At 35.5% G+C, this 16,660-nt stretch overlaps 1 protein-coding gene across 4 annotated transcripts; it reads left to right on the top strand.

Moving 5' to 3' along the window:
* The first annotated feature begins 686 nt into the window (after positions 1-686).
* On the top strand, positions 687-16,237 carry LOC18430334 (ABC transporter C family member 14-like). Of its 4 annotated transcripts, XM_006840492.4 has the most exons (12): positions 687-2,306; positions 2,741-3,365; positions 5,396-5,716; positions 7,341-7,427; positions 10,702-11,325; positions 11,856-12,020; positions 12,585-12,879; positions 13,182-13,396; positions 13,768-14,073; positions 14,890-14,953; positions 15,376-15,615; positions 15,808-16,237. In XM_006840492.4, exons 1-12 carry the CDS (start codon positions 1,447-1,449, stop codon positions 15,906-15,908), a joined length of 3,903 nt encoding a protein of 1,300 aa, XP_006840555.4. In that variant the 5' UTR covers positions 687-1,446; the 3' UTR covers positions 15,909-16,237. The 4 variants fall into 4 exon arrangements, 3 of the variants coding, with proteins under 3 accessions (XP_006840555.4, XP_088715590.1, XP_088715591.1); XR_016050142.1 differs by lacking the exon at positions 13,182-13,396; XM_088859464.1 differs by lacking the exon at positions 7,341-7,427.
* The last annotated feature ends 423 nt before the right edge of the window (positions 16,238-16,660 follow it).

The following is a 16,660-nucleotide window of genomic DNA, read 5'->3' as shown; positions in this document are numbered from 1 at the left end:
ATTAGTACATTTTCAATATTTTCTAGTGTCACATAATTGTCTGAGCTGTTTCGAGTTTTAAATTTCATAATTAGCTTGGCTTGGAGTTGTGCTTTAAGTTCGGGACCTTGTAATAAACCACTTCCTTTTGGACTTTGGGAAAAAATCTAAATGGTGATTATAATTTAATGTTTGCTTCTACGTTATTTCCCACGTCTATTTCTTTATTGGAAAAAGTCTACATAAGATGACAACGAACTTTACAGTGTAGAAGTCTAAGTGCACCTAAAAACCCTATTGAAAAAGGTTATTTAGTCACAATAAAATTTTCCAATTGATCATCTTGATGTTGATATATATATATATATATAGATATGGATGTGAAAGTAAAAGTAAATTTTATATTTTAAAAATAATGCATCTTACAACCGATTATCTAAACCGTTTATTTTCAAGATTTTCGAAAACTCATAGATCGCCAAGATTTGCATCATTTTTTGATCCTTCAATTTCGTTATAGGGGTGGAAAATAGACTCGCCAAGATTTGCATCATTTTTTGATCTTTCAATTTCGTTATAGGAGTGGAAAATAGACTCGTTAGGCCGCGATAATGAGAGTTTTGACACCGAAAATATATATTTTTTAAGAGATTTCGAGGTGCACCTTACCGTGCTCTTTTAAGGTTGACACCTTATACAAACCTCTTGGCCCAGATCGCTTGTCCCATATCAGTAAAGATCTATCAGCCCAAACCATTGGTCCCAAAATCACTAAAGAAGCTATTTACAGAGAGGAACAGATAAACCAGTGAAGAATTCATACAGTTTCCTGTCATAGAATAGAAGATATACAGAAAAATATTTCTCAGAGATGTCCTGGATCAGCTCTCCATCATGTTTCTCACCTTCCTCTTCAGAGCCACCACTTTTCACAGGATTTTCAGAAGCTTTCCTCTGGTTTCTTCTTCTCTCACCATGCCCACAATTCGCTCTAGTCTCCTCTGTACATCTCATTTTCCTGATGACCTATCTTGTCTTGTCTTTAAACAAGCATAAAAATCTTTTTGAGAAGAACCCACATGCCACTTTCCTCCACTAGAGCTGTTAAAACCAGTTTCACATTCAAACTGAGCTTAACTCTGACCTCTCTATTCTCAATTGTTTATTTCAGTCTCTCTCTTTGGATCTTTTTCTTGAGAAATGTCGATAATTCATGGAAACTGGAGCTTGGGGTCCTTTGGTTGATCTTATCGATCAGTTATCTAGCATTTCTTATCATCCTCTTGCATCAGAAAAGGTATAGATCGACAGTTCATCCGCTGTCAATTCGACTTTGGTGGGTCTTGAGCTTTCTGCTTGGTGTTTTGCTCTCTGTCTCAGCATTCAACCGATTAGTCCTCCATAGCCCAAACGATAATCGCGAGCTATGGGTTGGAGACATATTAACACTTGTGTCTCTACTTGTTAATGCTTTTCTCTCTCATTGCCATTAAAGGATCCACAGGTATAATTCTTATGGAGAGTTTGAAAGAAGAAGAGAGAGAGGGGAAACTGAGAGAGCCTCTTTTATCAGAAGCTGACAACATTGATAATGGGATTAGTACCAAAGTTACTCCTTATAAGTCAGCTGGGTTTCTCTCTAGAGCTACATGGACATGGATGAATGGATTGTTAAAGAAGGGCTATGAATCTCCATTAAAATTTGAAGATGTGCCTGCTCTTGCACCATCAGACTCTGCAGAATCCATGTATAAGTTCTTCGAATCGAACTGGCCCAAAATTGACTCTAAAAAACCAGTGAGTTCTACCTTGCTCAAATGCTTTTGGCCCCATCTCTCCTTCACTGCTGCCTTAGCTATACTTCGCCTCCTCGTAATGTTTGTTGGCCCATTTCTCATCCACAGCTTCGTGGATTTCACTTCAGGGGAGAGAAACTCTCCCTATGAAGGCTATTGCCTGGTTTTGATATTGTTGGTTGCAAAATTCATTGAGGTTTTGAGTGGTCATCACTATAATTTCCAGTGCCAAAAGCTTGGAATGCTTATAAGATCCACTCTCATAACATCTCTCTATCGGAAAGGCCTTCGCCTCTCTAGCTCTGCTCGCCAAGACCACGGGATAGGCCAGATTGTGAACTACATGGCTGTTGATGCCCAACAGCTCTCCGATATGATGCTCCAGCTTCATTGTATATGGCTGGTGCCTCTTCAGATTGGGGTTGCTCTGGTTCTCCTTTATGCCTTATTGGGAGCACCAGTTGGGTTTGGCCTCCTTAGTACGATGGCCGTGGTGGTGTTTGTTTCGATTGGTAGCAAGAGAAACAACAGGTACATGATGAGCTTTTCTTAGGAGTCAAATCTAGAAGAGAATTGTGGGCTTCATGTTTTATTTGGACTGACATCTAGTCTTAAAAGTAATTGCTTTTCAGATTAAAGTGTGTCAAATTTTTAAGAAAATATCTTCATTCTTGAGAAATAGATCAGGGTTCAATTTTTGGATTTTAGAACTGATTTTTGCATATTACGGATTTTTACATCAAACTTGGGCTGATGTTTGACCTGAAAAGTAACTGTCCTTTAGATTAAGAATTTGGGTTCAATATCCCAAAACAAAAGATCCATTTCTTACAAGAAAAGTCCTATAAGTAAATTTATTTCTCATTGAATAGTTTATTCCAGTAAATGGTTTGAGAAAAAGCAACTAAAATAGTCCAACTTAACCAGCAAAAAATCATAAAAAAAACATTCACCTTTTTTCGCAGGTACCAATTCAACCTGATGAAGATGAGGGACCTCAGATTGAAGGCCACAAATGAGATGCTAAATCACATGAGAGTGATCAAATTTCAGGCATGGGAGACCCATTTCCACGAGAGGATCAATGGCCTGAGAAAATCAGAATTCGGGTGGCTCACCAAGTTCATGTACTCAGTTGCAGCCAATGGAGTAGCTCTTGGGAGCACCACATCTCTCGTCTCGGCCTTGACGTTTGGAGCTTGCATTCTAATGGGTGTCGAGCTTAATCCAGCCCGAGTTTTTACTGCAATTTCTTTCTTCAAGATATTGCAGGAGCCTATAGGGAACTTTCCACAAGCCTTAATATCACTTTCTCAAGCCAAAGTTTCTTTGGATAGGTTGGATAAGTATATGATCAGTAAGGAATTAGAGAGAGATGTGGTTGAGAGGGTGGATTATGGTGAAGAGATTGCTGTTGAAGTGAAGCATGGAGAGTTTTCATGGGAAGATGGAGACAAGGTAGGATTTATTAAGGATATAAATTTGGAGATTAAGAGAGGTTGTTTAGCTGCAATTGTGGGGACTGTTGGGTCTGGTAAGAGCTCCTTATTGTCTTGCATTTTAGGGGAGATGACAAAGATCTCAGGAAAGGTGAGCTCTTCTTCATTTTCCTCTTTTTCTTTTTTGGTTATTTTGGTGAGTCCTGGCTTGTAAAGTTTGTTATTCATTATATGTTAATTTTTTTTAATTAATTTTTTGCTATTTGTTTGTCTTGGCATGTAATGTTTCTTAAATATGCGTAGGCCTTTTTTTTTTTTGGGTGGATGGCTTGAAATTTCTTAAAGGGAAAAATTTATATAGAGCCGAGGCTCTAAACAATCAAATTTGAGCCTATCCCAAAACTTTCACTAGAAAAGGTTATTTTGATGCCCAAATATCTTCAAATTGATCATCTCGACGTCAAGATGTATGGACAAGAGAAAAAAATAGATTGCAAGTTTTGAAAATAGTGTATTTTGTAATGCATTATTGGACCGTCAATTTTCCGGATTTTCATAGATATGTCGATATATACTATTTTTGAAGCTTTAAATTTTATAAATAAATATGAAACTATATTTTAAGGCTATCACAAAGATTTTCAGTATTGAAACCACATTTCTTGATACTATTTGAAGGTAGGCTCGAATTTGATTGTTTAGAGCCTAGGCTCTATACAGTACCCTTACTTAAATATGTCAAAGTGGATAGAATTTTGACTGACAATCAAATTTTGTTTTTAAAATTATTATTGTTTTTAATATTAACTTGGGACCTTAATAAGTGAAATATAACTTTTAGACATGACGTTGTGTCACCCTGCCACCTTTACCACAATGCTTAGAGGTCATTCCCTTGGTTTTTACATAACCAAATAGAGTAAGACTTCAAGAAAAGTGTTTTACAAGACTTTTGTTTTTAGAAATTCATACAAACATGATACATTTGGTCTGAACTCCTAACCCAATGTCGCTTTCTTTGATAGATGAGGGTTTTGAACAATGTTTGCAAAACCAGCTGGGTCGACTTGGATTCGGCTAGGTTACCTGGAACGGGCCACCAGCTGTGGCTAGTTTGACTGATTATAAAAAAAAAATTTATAAAAATCCAAAAAATACTAAATTTCTTTGTAATAGGTTTTTAAAGTTTTTTATTGGTTTGGAAAAGATTGGGAAGTATTTTGGCCATAAATACCAATTTTTACATTTTTTCTTATTTTTTAGATTATTTACAAAATACCATTAAGCACAAATTGATTTTTCAAAATCTATGTTTCCACTACTTTTTAAATTACTTTTCCTATTTTTGGGATTTCTTTATTTTTTTTAAAAAAATTGAACCTTTTTAGTCATGCCAGGGCCTGCCCCAGTTAGGGTTGTTACTTGGACTAGTTCCTGGTTACCAGGTCCATGGCCGGGTCCGTTCCCGGGTCGTGTTTTCTAACACTAGTTTTGAACCTTTCTTGAACAACTTAGGCAAATACAAGGGCCATAGAATATGCGCAGCTATTTTTGGCTGATGTAATGGAATTGTGTTGGTCATTTTTTCTCCTCTACTTTTATTACTAGTACTAAATAATAATATAATCACATTAATAATGAAAATTTATATATGGACAAGAAATTTTTTTTTCGGTATTACCTAATGATCCAGAATTTTCCAAAATGTAAGCGGAGGTATTACCTAGTCTGAGGAGTGTTTTCTTTAACTTCTTTATTTTCCTGTACTTTAGGGCCTCTAAGGAGGCCAGAGGGCAGTTTTCGATCAGTCAAATATTTGAAATATTGGACTGCCTCTATGCAATCAGAAGCAAAAGGCCCAGCGGCCAGTCTGATAGTGCAAGCATCGAACTGACCCCTTTAATTTATGGAAAAATATAGGGATTAGTCTTATGTTTGTACTATCAGACCGACCCTTTTGTTTTTGGAGCATACAAAAGGTTGGTCCAATATTTGAATTATCAGACTGGCATCTGGGCTCCAAAAAACCGAGCCATACAATTAAAAATATATAGGTCTGTTTTTATTATTAAGGAGATTTTTATGTAAATTCTTGTGATAATTAATAATGATAATGGTTGTGGTGGTAATAATAATAATAAATTTTATACTTATTTAATTATTCATTATTTCTTTGATCAGGTGAGAGTGAGTGGAAGCACTGCATATGTAGCCCAAACTGCATGGATACAAAATGGGACCATCCAAGAGAACATACTGTTTGGTCAGCCCATGTATGGAGAGAGGTACAGGGAGGTGATTAGGGTTTGTTGCCTGGAGACAGACTTAGAAATGCTGGAATTCGGAGATATGACTGAGATCGGTGAACGCGGGATCAATCTGAGTGGAGGCCAAAAGCAACGAATTCAGCTGGCTAGAGCTGTATACCAAGACTCGGACATCTATTTCCTTGATGACATCTTTAGTGCTGTTGATGCTCACACTGGTTCACAAATCTTCATGGTCAATTCATTTGAGCTTATTTATTTCCTTGAGCTTTTGGATCTTGTGTGTTGGTTTGCTTCTTCTTTTTTGATAAAATTTAGAGAAAATTACGTTAAGACCAGCCAAATTAGAGTGATTAAAGAAATCTTCTTCAATTTTTTAATTTTACACATGTACCATTATATAAAGTCAAATGTGACTAAGGATGAGGATCCTGAGCTATATTTCACTTCAAATATTGAATATCAGAAGTTGGAGCCCTATTTACGAACCATATGTGACTTTAGCTCTTCAAAATTCAAAGTCAAACATCAGATCAGTTCCTAAATCACATTTGACTTTATATATAAAGGGACATGATTTTATGACTTTTGATCTTGAAATTATGCAGTCATAAAATAGCTTTTATCTAGTAATCTGATAATAAAAAACAATTGAGAAAAGGGATACATACATAAAATAGAAAAAATTAGGGGTTTTTTTTTTAATAATGCTAATTTGGGGGGTATTAGTGTAAATTTATTTAAATTTTATCCCTGATGTTAATGTTAATTTTTTAAAAAATATCACCATTACTATATATCTAACATTTGACCCTTTTGTCTGCCTTTTTATCCTAGATGCTAGCAGTTTTGAATCACTCTCTTTGTTGACTATTTTGAAGTGCTTGATTGAAGCCGGTGCTTTTGTCCATAAAGACCAGTTTGGAAGTAGCAGTTTTGAACATGTTCATTTATCATTGGTTTAAAAAACATGGAAACCTATGCCACCTACCGATTTGGAATTGGAGTTTTGTACACGAAAACACCACTGATTTGAAACCAACAAAATTTGAATGAAAACACTGGTTTGAAAAAACCACTGATTTGAAACTAACAAAATTTGACTGAAAACACTGGTTTGAAACCAGCAACACACTGATAGGTAATGCACTTGTTTGAAACTACTAGTTTTGAACAAGGGGCATCTTGGGAAAAAAGAAAAAAAAAGGCAGAACGAGAGACAACAATATAAGGGGTATTATTTTAAGGAAAATTGTTTTATGTGGGATGGACCGTATTTCTACAATATGCAGTCCTAAGGTATAAAACATCCAGCTTAAAGATATTCGTAAATAGGTGGTTCATCCAAAAAAACAATTATAACTAACAATCCAAATGTTTTTTTAATATAATTATTATTTTTATTTTTTAAATTTTTATTTTTTCATATTCATGATCTTCATGTTAAAGATTATATATTTTTCAAAAATTAAGATCAAATTATATTTATAAAATATAATTATTGCCAAGCCAGTGTTTCTACAATATGCGGATTGGCCGCATAGAAACCGTATCCTTATTTTACTTCCATTTATTGTAGGAGATATTAGCCTAAGTTTACTTGCTTTAACTTATTTTAACTCTTTTTTTTTTTGCCTTATCCATTTCCTTTATTTCTTAAGTGGGTAAATTGGAATTAAAAACAAAGGGGCTTAATGCTCAATTTCTCAGTAAAATTGTTTCTTTCTTTTTTTGATTTTATAGCAGAGACAGTGCAGACGTTGGTCTTTTTTTATCTTTTTCAATGATTTAATTTAATTTAATTATTCCTTCTCAAATCTTTAACATTTTTATTTTCCAATTCCTATTTACTTTGATAGGACTGTGTACGAGGAGTCCTCAAAGGGAAGACCGTTTTAATGGTAACTCATCATATCGACTTCCTGCATGGCGCCGATCTCATTCTGGTAATATGCTTTTTCTTTTACTATTCTTTCATTTTAGACTTTTCAAAATATCATTTAAGAGGTCAAATTTTTTTTACTAAAGGGTAAAAAAGTCTCAATTAACATTAAGTAGTTATGTTATAGTTTCATTTTACCAAGGTGTCTCTTTAAAAAGGAAAAAGTTTATGTAGCGCCGAGGCTCTAAATAATATAGCCCATTTCAAAACTTTTACTATTCTTTCATTTTAGACTTTTCAAAATATCATTTAAGAGGTCAAATTTTTTTTACTAAAGGGTAAAAAAGACTCAATTAACATTAAGTAGTTATGTTATAGTTGCATTTTACCAAGGTGTCTCTTTAAAAAGGAAAAAGTTTATGTAGCGCCGAGGCTCTAAATAATATAGCCCATTTCAAAACTTTCACTAGAAGAGGTTGTTTTGATGCGTAAATATCCTCAAATTGATCATCTCGACATCAAGATGCATGGACATGAAAAAAAAATGGATTTTAAGTTTTGGAAATAGTGCATCTTGTAACGCATGTTTGGACCGTCAATTTTTAAGATTTTCAAGTTTTCATAAATATGTTCGATCTACACTATTTTTAAGCCTTAAATTTTATAATTAAAGATGAAAATATATTTTAAGGCTATCACAAAGATTTTCATAATTGAAACCACATTTCGCGACACTATTTTAAGGTATGCATTACATTAATTGTTTAGAGCCTCGGCTCTATACAAACCGCAGCCTTTTAAAAATAGGGTAATTATAAAAAATATCTTTTTTTTCAAAAAAAATTAAAAAAGCCAAATTTTTTAAAAACCTCATTGATATCCATTTTCTCTAGTGTTCATCTTTTGTTACCTAAAATACGCTCATAAACACCCACAAGTAAGTATTTAATTATTACGGTTCTAATAGAATTATGATATATTTTTATGAAGCTTTGAGCATCAGGATGTTAAAAGAACCATGATGACCATCTAATTTAAAAGTTGATGCACCATCTTAGAACCATCGTCCGTCTTGCCGGAGCGATTAGATGGATAGTATATACCCGTGGGATTAAGTAAATCTAACTTAAACCATCACTGTTCGTTTACAACCACAATGTTTCCTTCCCATTGAGTTGTGGGGTTCACGAGCATCACGGTTGTGATAGGATCGTGATGACCGTCACACGTGTATTAGAGTTAGGGGTGGTAATGGACCTAAAGCCCACTTGGGACCCGTTGGGTATACCTCACACAATCCAGTTTGGTCTAGTATTTGGACCTACCTAGTCGAGTTCGGGTCTAGATTTGGACTTGAACACTATATGGGTCCGAGTTTGGGTCCAATTGGACCTGACCCATATTTGTAAACGGTTAGAGATAAAATACTTTACTTTAAACCCTATTCATTTTGGCGTATTAAGGATCGTAGTCATCTTTATAGCTTTTAAATGACAAATCACACGGTGCGAAATCTAATAGCAGGTGATTGTGACCTTGTTCCTAATAATACAGGTATATGATGGTAAAAAAATGGGCCCAAAAAAAAAGAAAAAAGAAGTTTATAGTGAGGGTGACAATATACCCCAATACAAAAAGTTTTTTTTTTTGACGAAAATACCCTTTTTTTACATAACAAATCATTTTCACTGGAGCGGGCGGTCCAGCGTTTGGAAGAGGCGGTCTGGTGATTATTTTGCTGGAATGAGCAGTCCTACATTTGGAAGGGGTAGTCCGGCATTTTGAAATGAGCAATCCGATGGTGTTGTACAAATACGATTATATCATTTGATTGAATAGTTGCCTCAGCTCCTTGTTTGAAGAAACCCTCCACTTCAATTGGTCTTTTTTCATGAAAAGCAGTCATGAAATAATAAATCAAGTGTTTCACTAAGATTTCGAATATATGTCTCAAATTCAAGTTTATTATGTTTTGCTTCTTCCTCCGAGAAAGACGATCAAACAATTCCAAAATCATGGTCCTTGCGGATTGGATCATCCGTATCCGTATAGAATACAAAAAGAAACTCCAGATATTTGATATCTTTCTCTTTGAATGAGATTTCAAATCCAACTAGTTTCTTTTTATTGAGATTCGAGAATGATTTGATATATACGGGAAGGGTATTTTTGTAAAAAAAAATGAACTTTTTGTATTGGGGATATTTGCTAGGAAACATAGTTTTTAGAAGAGAAGTTGCTACAAAAATTAGGCGGGGAAAATTGAATAGAAAGTCCATTTTGAGGGGTTTTTATGTAATTTTTCTTTTTTTAAATCTTTTGAAAAATTGAGATATTTTTTTTTATAATTTTCCTTCAAAATATCTTAAAAAGCTTGATCTTAATTCTAAATTTTTAGACATTTTAGTAGTTTGACACAATGTTGTCAATGCGCTTCGGAGTCTTTTTAGTTCCGGTGAGAAAAATGAAGCAATTCGGTGTTTCGGCCGATTCTGGAGAAGACTTCGGATCTTTCTTTTTTTAATTTAATATAAATAAATTAAATATTTATAAATAAAATAATATTTTTTTTAAAAAAAACTCTTATATAGGGGCAGTGATTTCATGCAACGTTTGTATAATAATATAATAAAACGACACTTTTAGAAAACCATGTTTGTAGTATTTGTATGACTCAAAATTTTACAAATGCACTCTCTTCATCTCAATAATCAACTCTTAAAAAAGAAAAAGTTCAATTTGAATTCAAGATATGGTCAAAATGAGTTCCCCCCATAAACGAATCTAGGCTATTTATTTGGTAAATTTCAAGATCTTAGTTTTTATAAACTCAAAATTATAATTTCCATTTTTAACATTGTTCATTTAATGATAATAAAGCTATTCAAAAAATTGAAAATGAAAAAAATATTTCTTAGGTATAGATCTAAGCATTTCATCAAAATAAACCGTCTATGTTAATTGGATTAAAAAAATATTTTTAAAATTATGTTTTCAAAATTTTATTTTTTTTATGATGATTAATAATAATAATAATAATATATATTTGAAAATTTAGATCAAAGGGATGGGCATGGTTTTTAGAGATTGTTGCATCTCATGTTACTGTACAACCGTCCGCCAAAGAAAAAAAAGCAAAGAAAAGAATGTATGTCTTCTAATTACAGAAGAAGAGCTCTCCGCTCGCTCTGCTTTTTGGTTCTCTATCTCTTTCTCCACCTGCAAATAACTACCTCTACCCAACCTAGAGCGAGAAATAAAATCGAGAAAGATGAGAGAGAAACTCCAACGCCCAAACCAAAATGCATTGACATTTATCTTTCCTTCTCTCTCCACAGGTGATGCGCCATGGAAGGATCGTTCAGTCGGGAAAATACACAGAGCTCCTCGAATCAGGCACGGACTTCAAAGCCCTTGTGTCTGCCCACTCTTCAGCCATGGAGCTCGTGGAATCAAGCACACCATCACAAGGCCACTCTCTCTCATCAAAAACCATTTCAAATCCTAACCCTAGAAGCACTGAGAATGGCTCCATGGAGGGCTTTGAGACTACTCAGTTGCAGAAGAAGGAAGGAGTCAAGTTCATAGAGGAAGAGAAGAGGGAGAAAGGCCGTGTGAGCTGGAGTGTGTATAAGCTCTATCTCACAGAGGCCTATGGCATGCGGGGAGTGGCTCTATTGGTTGGCCTTCAATTGCTTTGGCAACTGTCTTTGGTGGCGAGCGAGTACTATGTGGCATTTAAGACAAGATCGGCCATGGATAAGTCAGAGGGTCATGTGTTCATAGGGGTTTATGGGGGGTTGGCCATTTTGGCTTTAGGGTTTATGATTCTGAGGACCTTTTGCATCGCGGCTGTGGGTTTGAAGACTGCTCAGATTTTCTTTGATGGGATGCTTGGGAGCATAATTCGTTCCCCCATGGCCTTCTTTGATTCTACACCTTCAGGGAGGATACTCAGCAGAGTAAGAATTTTGATTTTTTTTTTTTTTAACACTAAGAATTTTGATGTTGTTCTTCTGATCTCTCTCTATACCCCTGTGTAATGCACGGTTTCTCTGTGTGTGTTTGTGCGCGTATGTGCTTGTGCGTGGTGCATGAATATACGTGTGTTTACATATTGAAAATGGGAAAGTTGAACCTATTTCTCCCTCTCACCTTCATAATACATAGACTAATCGTTTTATATTTTTTCTGCATAAACACTGATTTGGAAGGATCAATTGTAGATTGTAGAGTTTTGTTATGTTTCAATTAATCTTAGGACAAGCTTCAGTGTGAGAACTGTAAATATTTGTAGGAAAAAAGCTGCCTTCTTTTTTTTTTTTGAAAAATAAGTTACCTATTTTCAGAGGAGTTATTTACACCAGTCAAGGTTTCAGCTGAAGGCCAGGACCAAAAATGTCGAGAATTCATTGAAATTTTAAGTATCAATGTCGTTATTTTGTCCATTTTCTGACAAAGAATCAATGACTTTCTTTTGTCCATTTTGCAGGCTTCTAGTGATCAAACAAACACTGACACTAATATTCCATCATTATGCGGGTCGACACTTGCAAGTAGCTTTGGTGTGCTAACCCCCTTCATTGTCATGTCCCAAGTTGCGTGGCCAACAGTTTTTGTGATGACTCCATTAGTTTGGCTAAACTTCTGGTACAGGGTAAGAACTAAGTTTTTCTTCTATCCTTTATCTCCTGAAGGATTTGAACTTTATTAAGTTCCTGCTATTTCATGCGTTATCCTTTTTCAAAAATGCCATCTTTTATGACAATAGTTAAAAAAGAGCATACCTTCTTGCCAGTTAAAAAAGAAAACATGTTTGTTTTCAGCTGATGAATTTTATACTTTGCAAACTATGAAGCCTCGAGTTTAAATGCCCATAATGATATCTAAATTTTAGAGCCTAATGGGGCTTTACATAAGCATAGAAGGGTTGTGGTATTAACTATCTGTGTTTGATGTCGTTTTAATATTTTCCTTTATCTGGTAATTTAGGATTGTGCCAGACTAAACTTAGGCCCATAATGAAAATAACCCAACCATAAAACACATTGTAAGCAGAACCTCCATCCAATGCCGAAAAACATACCTTTGCAACAGAATGATCTCTAGGTACAATCAAAGCAAGTGGTCAACACAAGCAAAACATAAAGAACCAAGTAAAAAACTATGGATTGCTTTTCCGTAATTTCTTATTTTCTTAGTGCATAAATATTGTCTCCAGCATTATTATCTAGCCACCTCAAGGGAGATTACTCGGCTTGACTCTGTAACAAAGGCACCAGTCATCCACCACTTCTCAGAGAGTGTAGCAGGATTTGTCACAATCCGATGCTTTAAGAAGGAAGCAGACTTTACACGCATTAATTTTGAACGTGTGAATGCTAACCTACGAATGGATTTTCACAACAACGCTTCAAATGAATGGCTGGGATTTCGCCTTGAGATGATGGGAAGTATCATCTGTTGCTTCTCTGCGCTCTTCATGGTCATTCTTCCTTCCAATGTTGTCAAACCAGGTGCACTTTCATACATTATCTTTGCTCAAGTTTATATGGCGCTTCATGCTTTGTTACTCCTTTTTGTGGTATAGTTTTTGGGGACTCTTGTTTATTGTGGTATGTCTTAAATGATCCCGATTTAACAGTATACTGTGAAAGGGGAGAGTGAGAGAGAAAGAGTGGAATAAGGCGGGGGGGAGGGGGCGTGGGCTGTTGTGGCAGGGCAAAAAGACATGCTTTTATCTGAACTCTTAGATTCTTGTTCTGTGATTTTTTAACTCCCATGTTGATCTCTCCTTGTGATGTGATTGATCAATCAGAGTTTGTGGGGCTCTCTCTGTCGTATGGACTCTCTCTAAATGGTGGACTATTTGGTTTAATATGGGTGAGTTGCTCTTTGGAGAACAGAATGGTATCCATTGAGAGGATAAAGCAGTACTGCAACATTGAAGCTGAGGCACCATGGGAAATCAAAGGCTCCCTTCCATCTCCACAATGGCCAACCCATGGAAACATGGATATAATGGACTTGCTGGTACCATGCTTAAGTATTATAATAGTGCCGTTAAATGATATTACTTTGGCAAATTCCATCCTCTTGTACACGGTCTTACACTTAGTGTTGTTGCGATGGATTCGTATTGGACATTTCTAAATCAGGGAGTGTAATCATTTCAACAAATATATGGTAAAATGGAGGGAAAAATTCACCTGAAACCATTATATCAAACAAAGGTTTAACAGTTCCATAAGAACCATTTCTATGTCTATAACTCCGATATTTTTAGATTGAAAACATGTAATTCACATTGCAATTTTCACAGTATGTATAATGAGTTATATTACACAATTTCAGAAAGAAAAATTATGAATTTATCCAACTTATGGCTTCTTTGAATATCCTAGGTGAGGTATCGGCCAAATATGCCATTAATTTTGAAAGGAATCAGTCTTAGTATCAAAGGAGGAGAGAAGATTGGTGTGGTTGGGCGAACTGGGAGTGGGAAATCGACATTGATGCAAGTGTTGTTTAGGATTGTGGAACCATCAGGAGGAAAGATTGTAGTTGACCAAGTTGATATTAGCACATTGGGCCTTCATGATCTTCGCTCTCGCTTTGCGATCATACCTCAAGAACCAGTGCTCTTTGAGGGCACAGTTAGAAGCAACATTGATCCTTTGGGGCATTACACTGATGAGGAAATTTGGAAGGTAATTGACTTGTAATACTATTCTCTTCTTTTGTAATGTAGCTAAGCTACTTTCTGAAAGCGAAAAGCATTGAAATGGTATTCTCTAATTCGTTTTTGATTTCCTATTACATGTTCTATGTCGTGTTACTCAAATAGTCATCTATTGTCCTTTCCTTGATTTTTAAAAATCACTGCACATGTGAAGTTCTATGCTCCCCCTCTTTTCTTAGAATTTTTCTTGGTTAAATACCATCCATGTTGAGGGTGGGTCATTGCTCCTATGCGTGTATGTTTAGAAGGTACATGATGGGTTCTTGGTGACAAGCGTATTCTTAGTGAATTAGGGAAAGGCACCAGCCCCACCCCAGCTGTCCCCACTTTTTGTGAAATTGACTGTACGGTATTAATATTCAAGTACATGTTGCATCTCGCTTGTCTGTGGGTACAAAAATAAGAAAAAAATTCAGGAGGTACAAAAGATCGATCAAAGAAAACTCAGGCCTCACAAAAAGGCTGAGAGACTGGAAGGAGAATATACAAAATGTGAATGGCCCAGTTTTTGGGCAGTGCGTGGCTTGCATGTTTGAATAACCCAAACCAAATATGGACATGAAATTGATGTTTTTTTTCAAACATGCCTGGCTCCAGCTTGATTGTATTCATGCATCCACAGCAAAATCGAAAAATAGAAGGAAACATTCAGGGGTATTTTGATAAAAAAAAGTTGATTTACCTTGAAGTATGTCGTTTTTCCCCTTTTCCTATGAATTATGTTCGTTATTAATGTCTGTTTGATTAGCTTTCTAAGCTAGTTTTTAAATATTTTGTTTTGTAGAGCTTGGATCGGTGCCAGCTGAAAGACGTTGTGGCTGCAAAATCTGACCGACTCGACTCTTCTGGTAATTTATAATATAATAGTGCTTTTAATTTCACTCATGGTAAATCAAAAGAGGGTCAATGTTAGATCTTTCTTTGCAGCAGTTTAATCTAGCAGTTCTTGCATACTCAAAGTTCCAGTTCTTCCTGGCAATTTCCTTGACATACAGTTTTCCTTGACCTACTTTTTTTTTTATTTTATATTGTGTGTTTCATTTAGCTTCATTCTACTTGCTCTCTCTCTCTCTCTCTCTCTCTCATGCAAAAAAAATTTGTCTTTCTCCAGCCTCCTCCTGGTCTTCTGTTTTTTTCTTTTCAAATTTTATTTACTCAATTATTATTATTATTATTATTTCTTGATTCTTGACAATTCTTCAAAAATGTTAGGTCTTTAACATTTTATGACCCTTAACTATGTGCTATTGCTTTTTCCTTGGCCCCATAGTGGTTGATAGTGGTGAAAATTGGAGTGTGGGTCAGAGGCAGCTTCTTTGCTTAGGGCGAGTCATGCTCAAGAAAAGCCGCATTCTATTCCTTGATGAGGCAACTGCCTCTGTTGACACACGAACAGATGGGATCATCCAAAGGATCATTAGGGAAGATTTTGTGAAGTGTACCATAATCAGCATTGCTCATAGAATACCGTCTGTCATGGCCTGTGACAAGGTCATGGTCCTAGATGCAGGTCTCTCTCTCTCTCTCTCTCTCTCTGAGTGCCAGTATTTCCTACTATGTTGGTCAGCTTCTGTATACTTTCAATTGGTGTGCACTACTTGATTATATGAATCCTCTGCATACTTGCTTGCATGTGATTGCACTCCTGCAATGATAGCAATCATGCTAATGAAATGCAATTTATGTTTTGGTTTCCGAGTAGGATTGGTGAAGGAGTTTGAGAAGCCATCTCGACTGCTAGAACGGCCGTCATTCTTTGGAGCACTGGTTCAAGAGTATACCAACCGTTCATCCAATCTATAGATGGCCAAGATTCATCTCTTCACACCCCAAATGGCCGTAGTTCTAGCATGAGGCTCATTTGTGGTCTGACTGTCCCATATTCCTAGATCGCCTCTCCGATTTAAAGTTTTGACCCGATTCTAGATGAAATCATGGCGTCAGAATTTTTTTTTAGTTTTTTATTTTATAAATTATATTCTGGATATGGTTTTTATGAGTCCACGTAGAAATGAGTCAGACTCGCAAAAATCTATTTTTGAGATGGATTTTCGGATCCAATTTTTAAGGATATGTAATCTCTAACATGGAGATCATAAATATAAATAAATAAATAAGTTTTAAGACAAAAATAATGATTTTATGAAGAAAGTGTTCGGAACGTTAGTTTCAATTGTTTTTAGATGGACCACTTATTTGCATCCATATTTAAGATTGATGCTTTATAACTTGGGATTGTATATTGTAGAAGTGCAGTCCAGTCCCCATGAAACACTTTTCTTTCTTATTTTTTGTTCTTTTTTCCGTATATGTCAATTTGGGAGCGAACCTTGGTTGTTGCGCCTCTCCTCAACACTCAAATGAAATCAAGTGCCCAGTTTTCACAATTTCCTATTCTTTTTTTGATAATTTATTTATTTTTATTTTTTTTTAATAGAAAGTTCACTAAATTTTATTGCTCTAGAATGAAATTACATATTTCGAAACGGATACATCAGAAAGAGTAGTACCGCCTTTGGCAAGGAAATTTGTCAAGGCATTCGCCTCTTTATAAA

This window comes from Amborella trichopoda, chromosome 2 (genome assembly GCF_054954075.1).
Source record: "Amborella trichopoda isolate Santa Cruz 75 chromosome 2, AtrichopodaSantaCruz75HAP2 v2.0, whole genome shotgun sequence".
In the NCBI taxonomy this organism is placed as follows: Eukaryota; Viridiplantae; Streptophyta; class Magnoliopsida; order Amborellales; family Amborellaceae; genus Amborella; species Amborella trichopoda.
The sequence above is the reverse complement of the archived record's forward strand: the minus strand, read 5'-3'. Positions and strand labels throughout refer to the sequence as shown.

Coding starts and splice junctions, on each gene's coding strand:
- LOC18430334 (XM_006840492.4), top strand. CDS start 1,447: ATGCTTTTCTCTCTCATTGCCATTAAAGGATCCACAGGTATAATTCTT. Junction 3,366..5,395: donor TGACAAAGATCTCAGGAAAG/GTGAGCTCTTCT, acceptor TTCTTTGATCAG/GTGAGAGTGAGTGGAAGCAC. Junction 12,880..13,181: donor TTCCAATGTTGTCAAACCAG/GTGCACTTTCAT, acceptor TTGATCAATCAG/AGTTTGTGGGGCTCTCTCTG.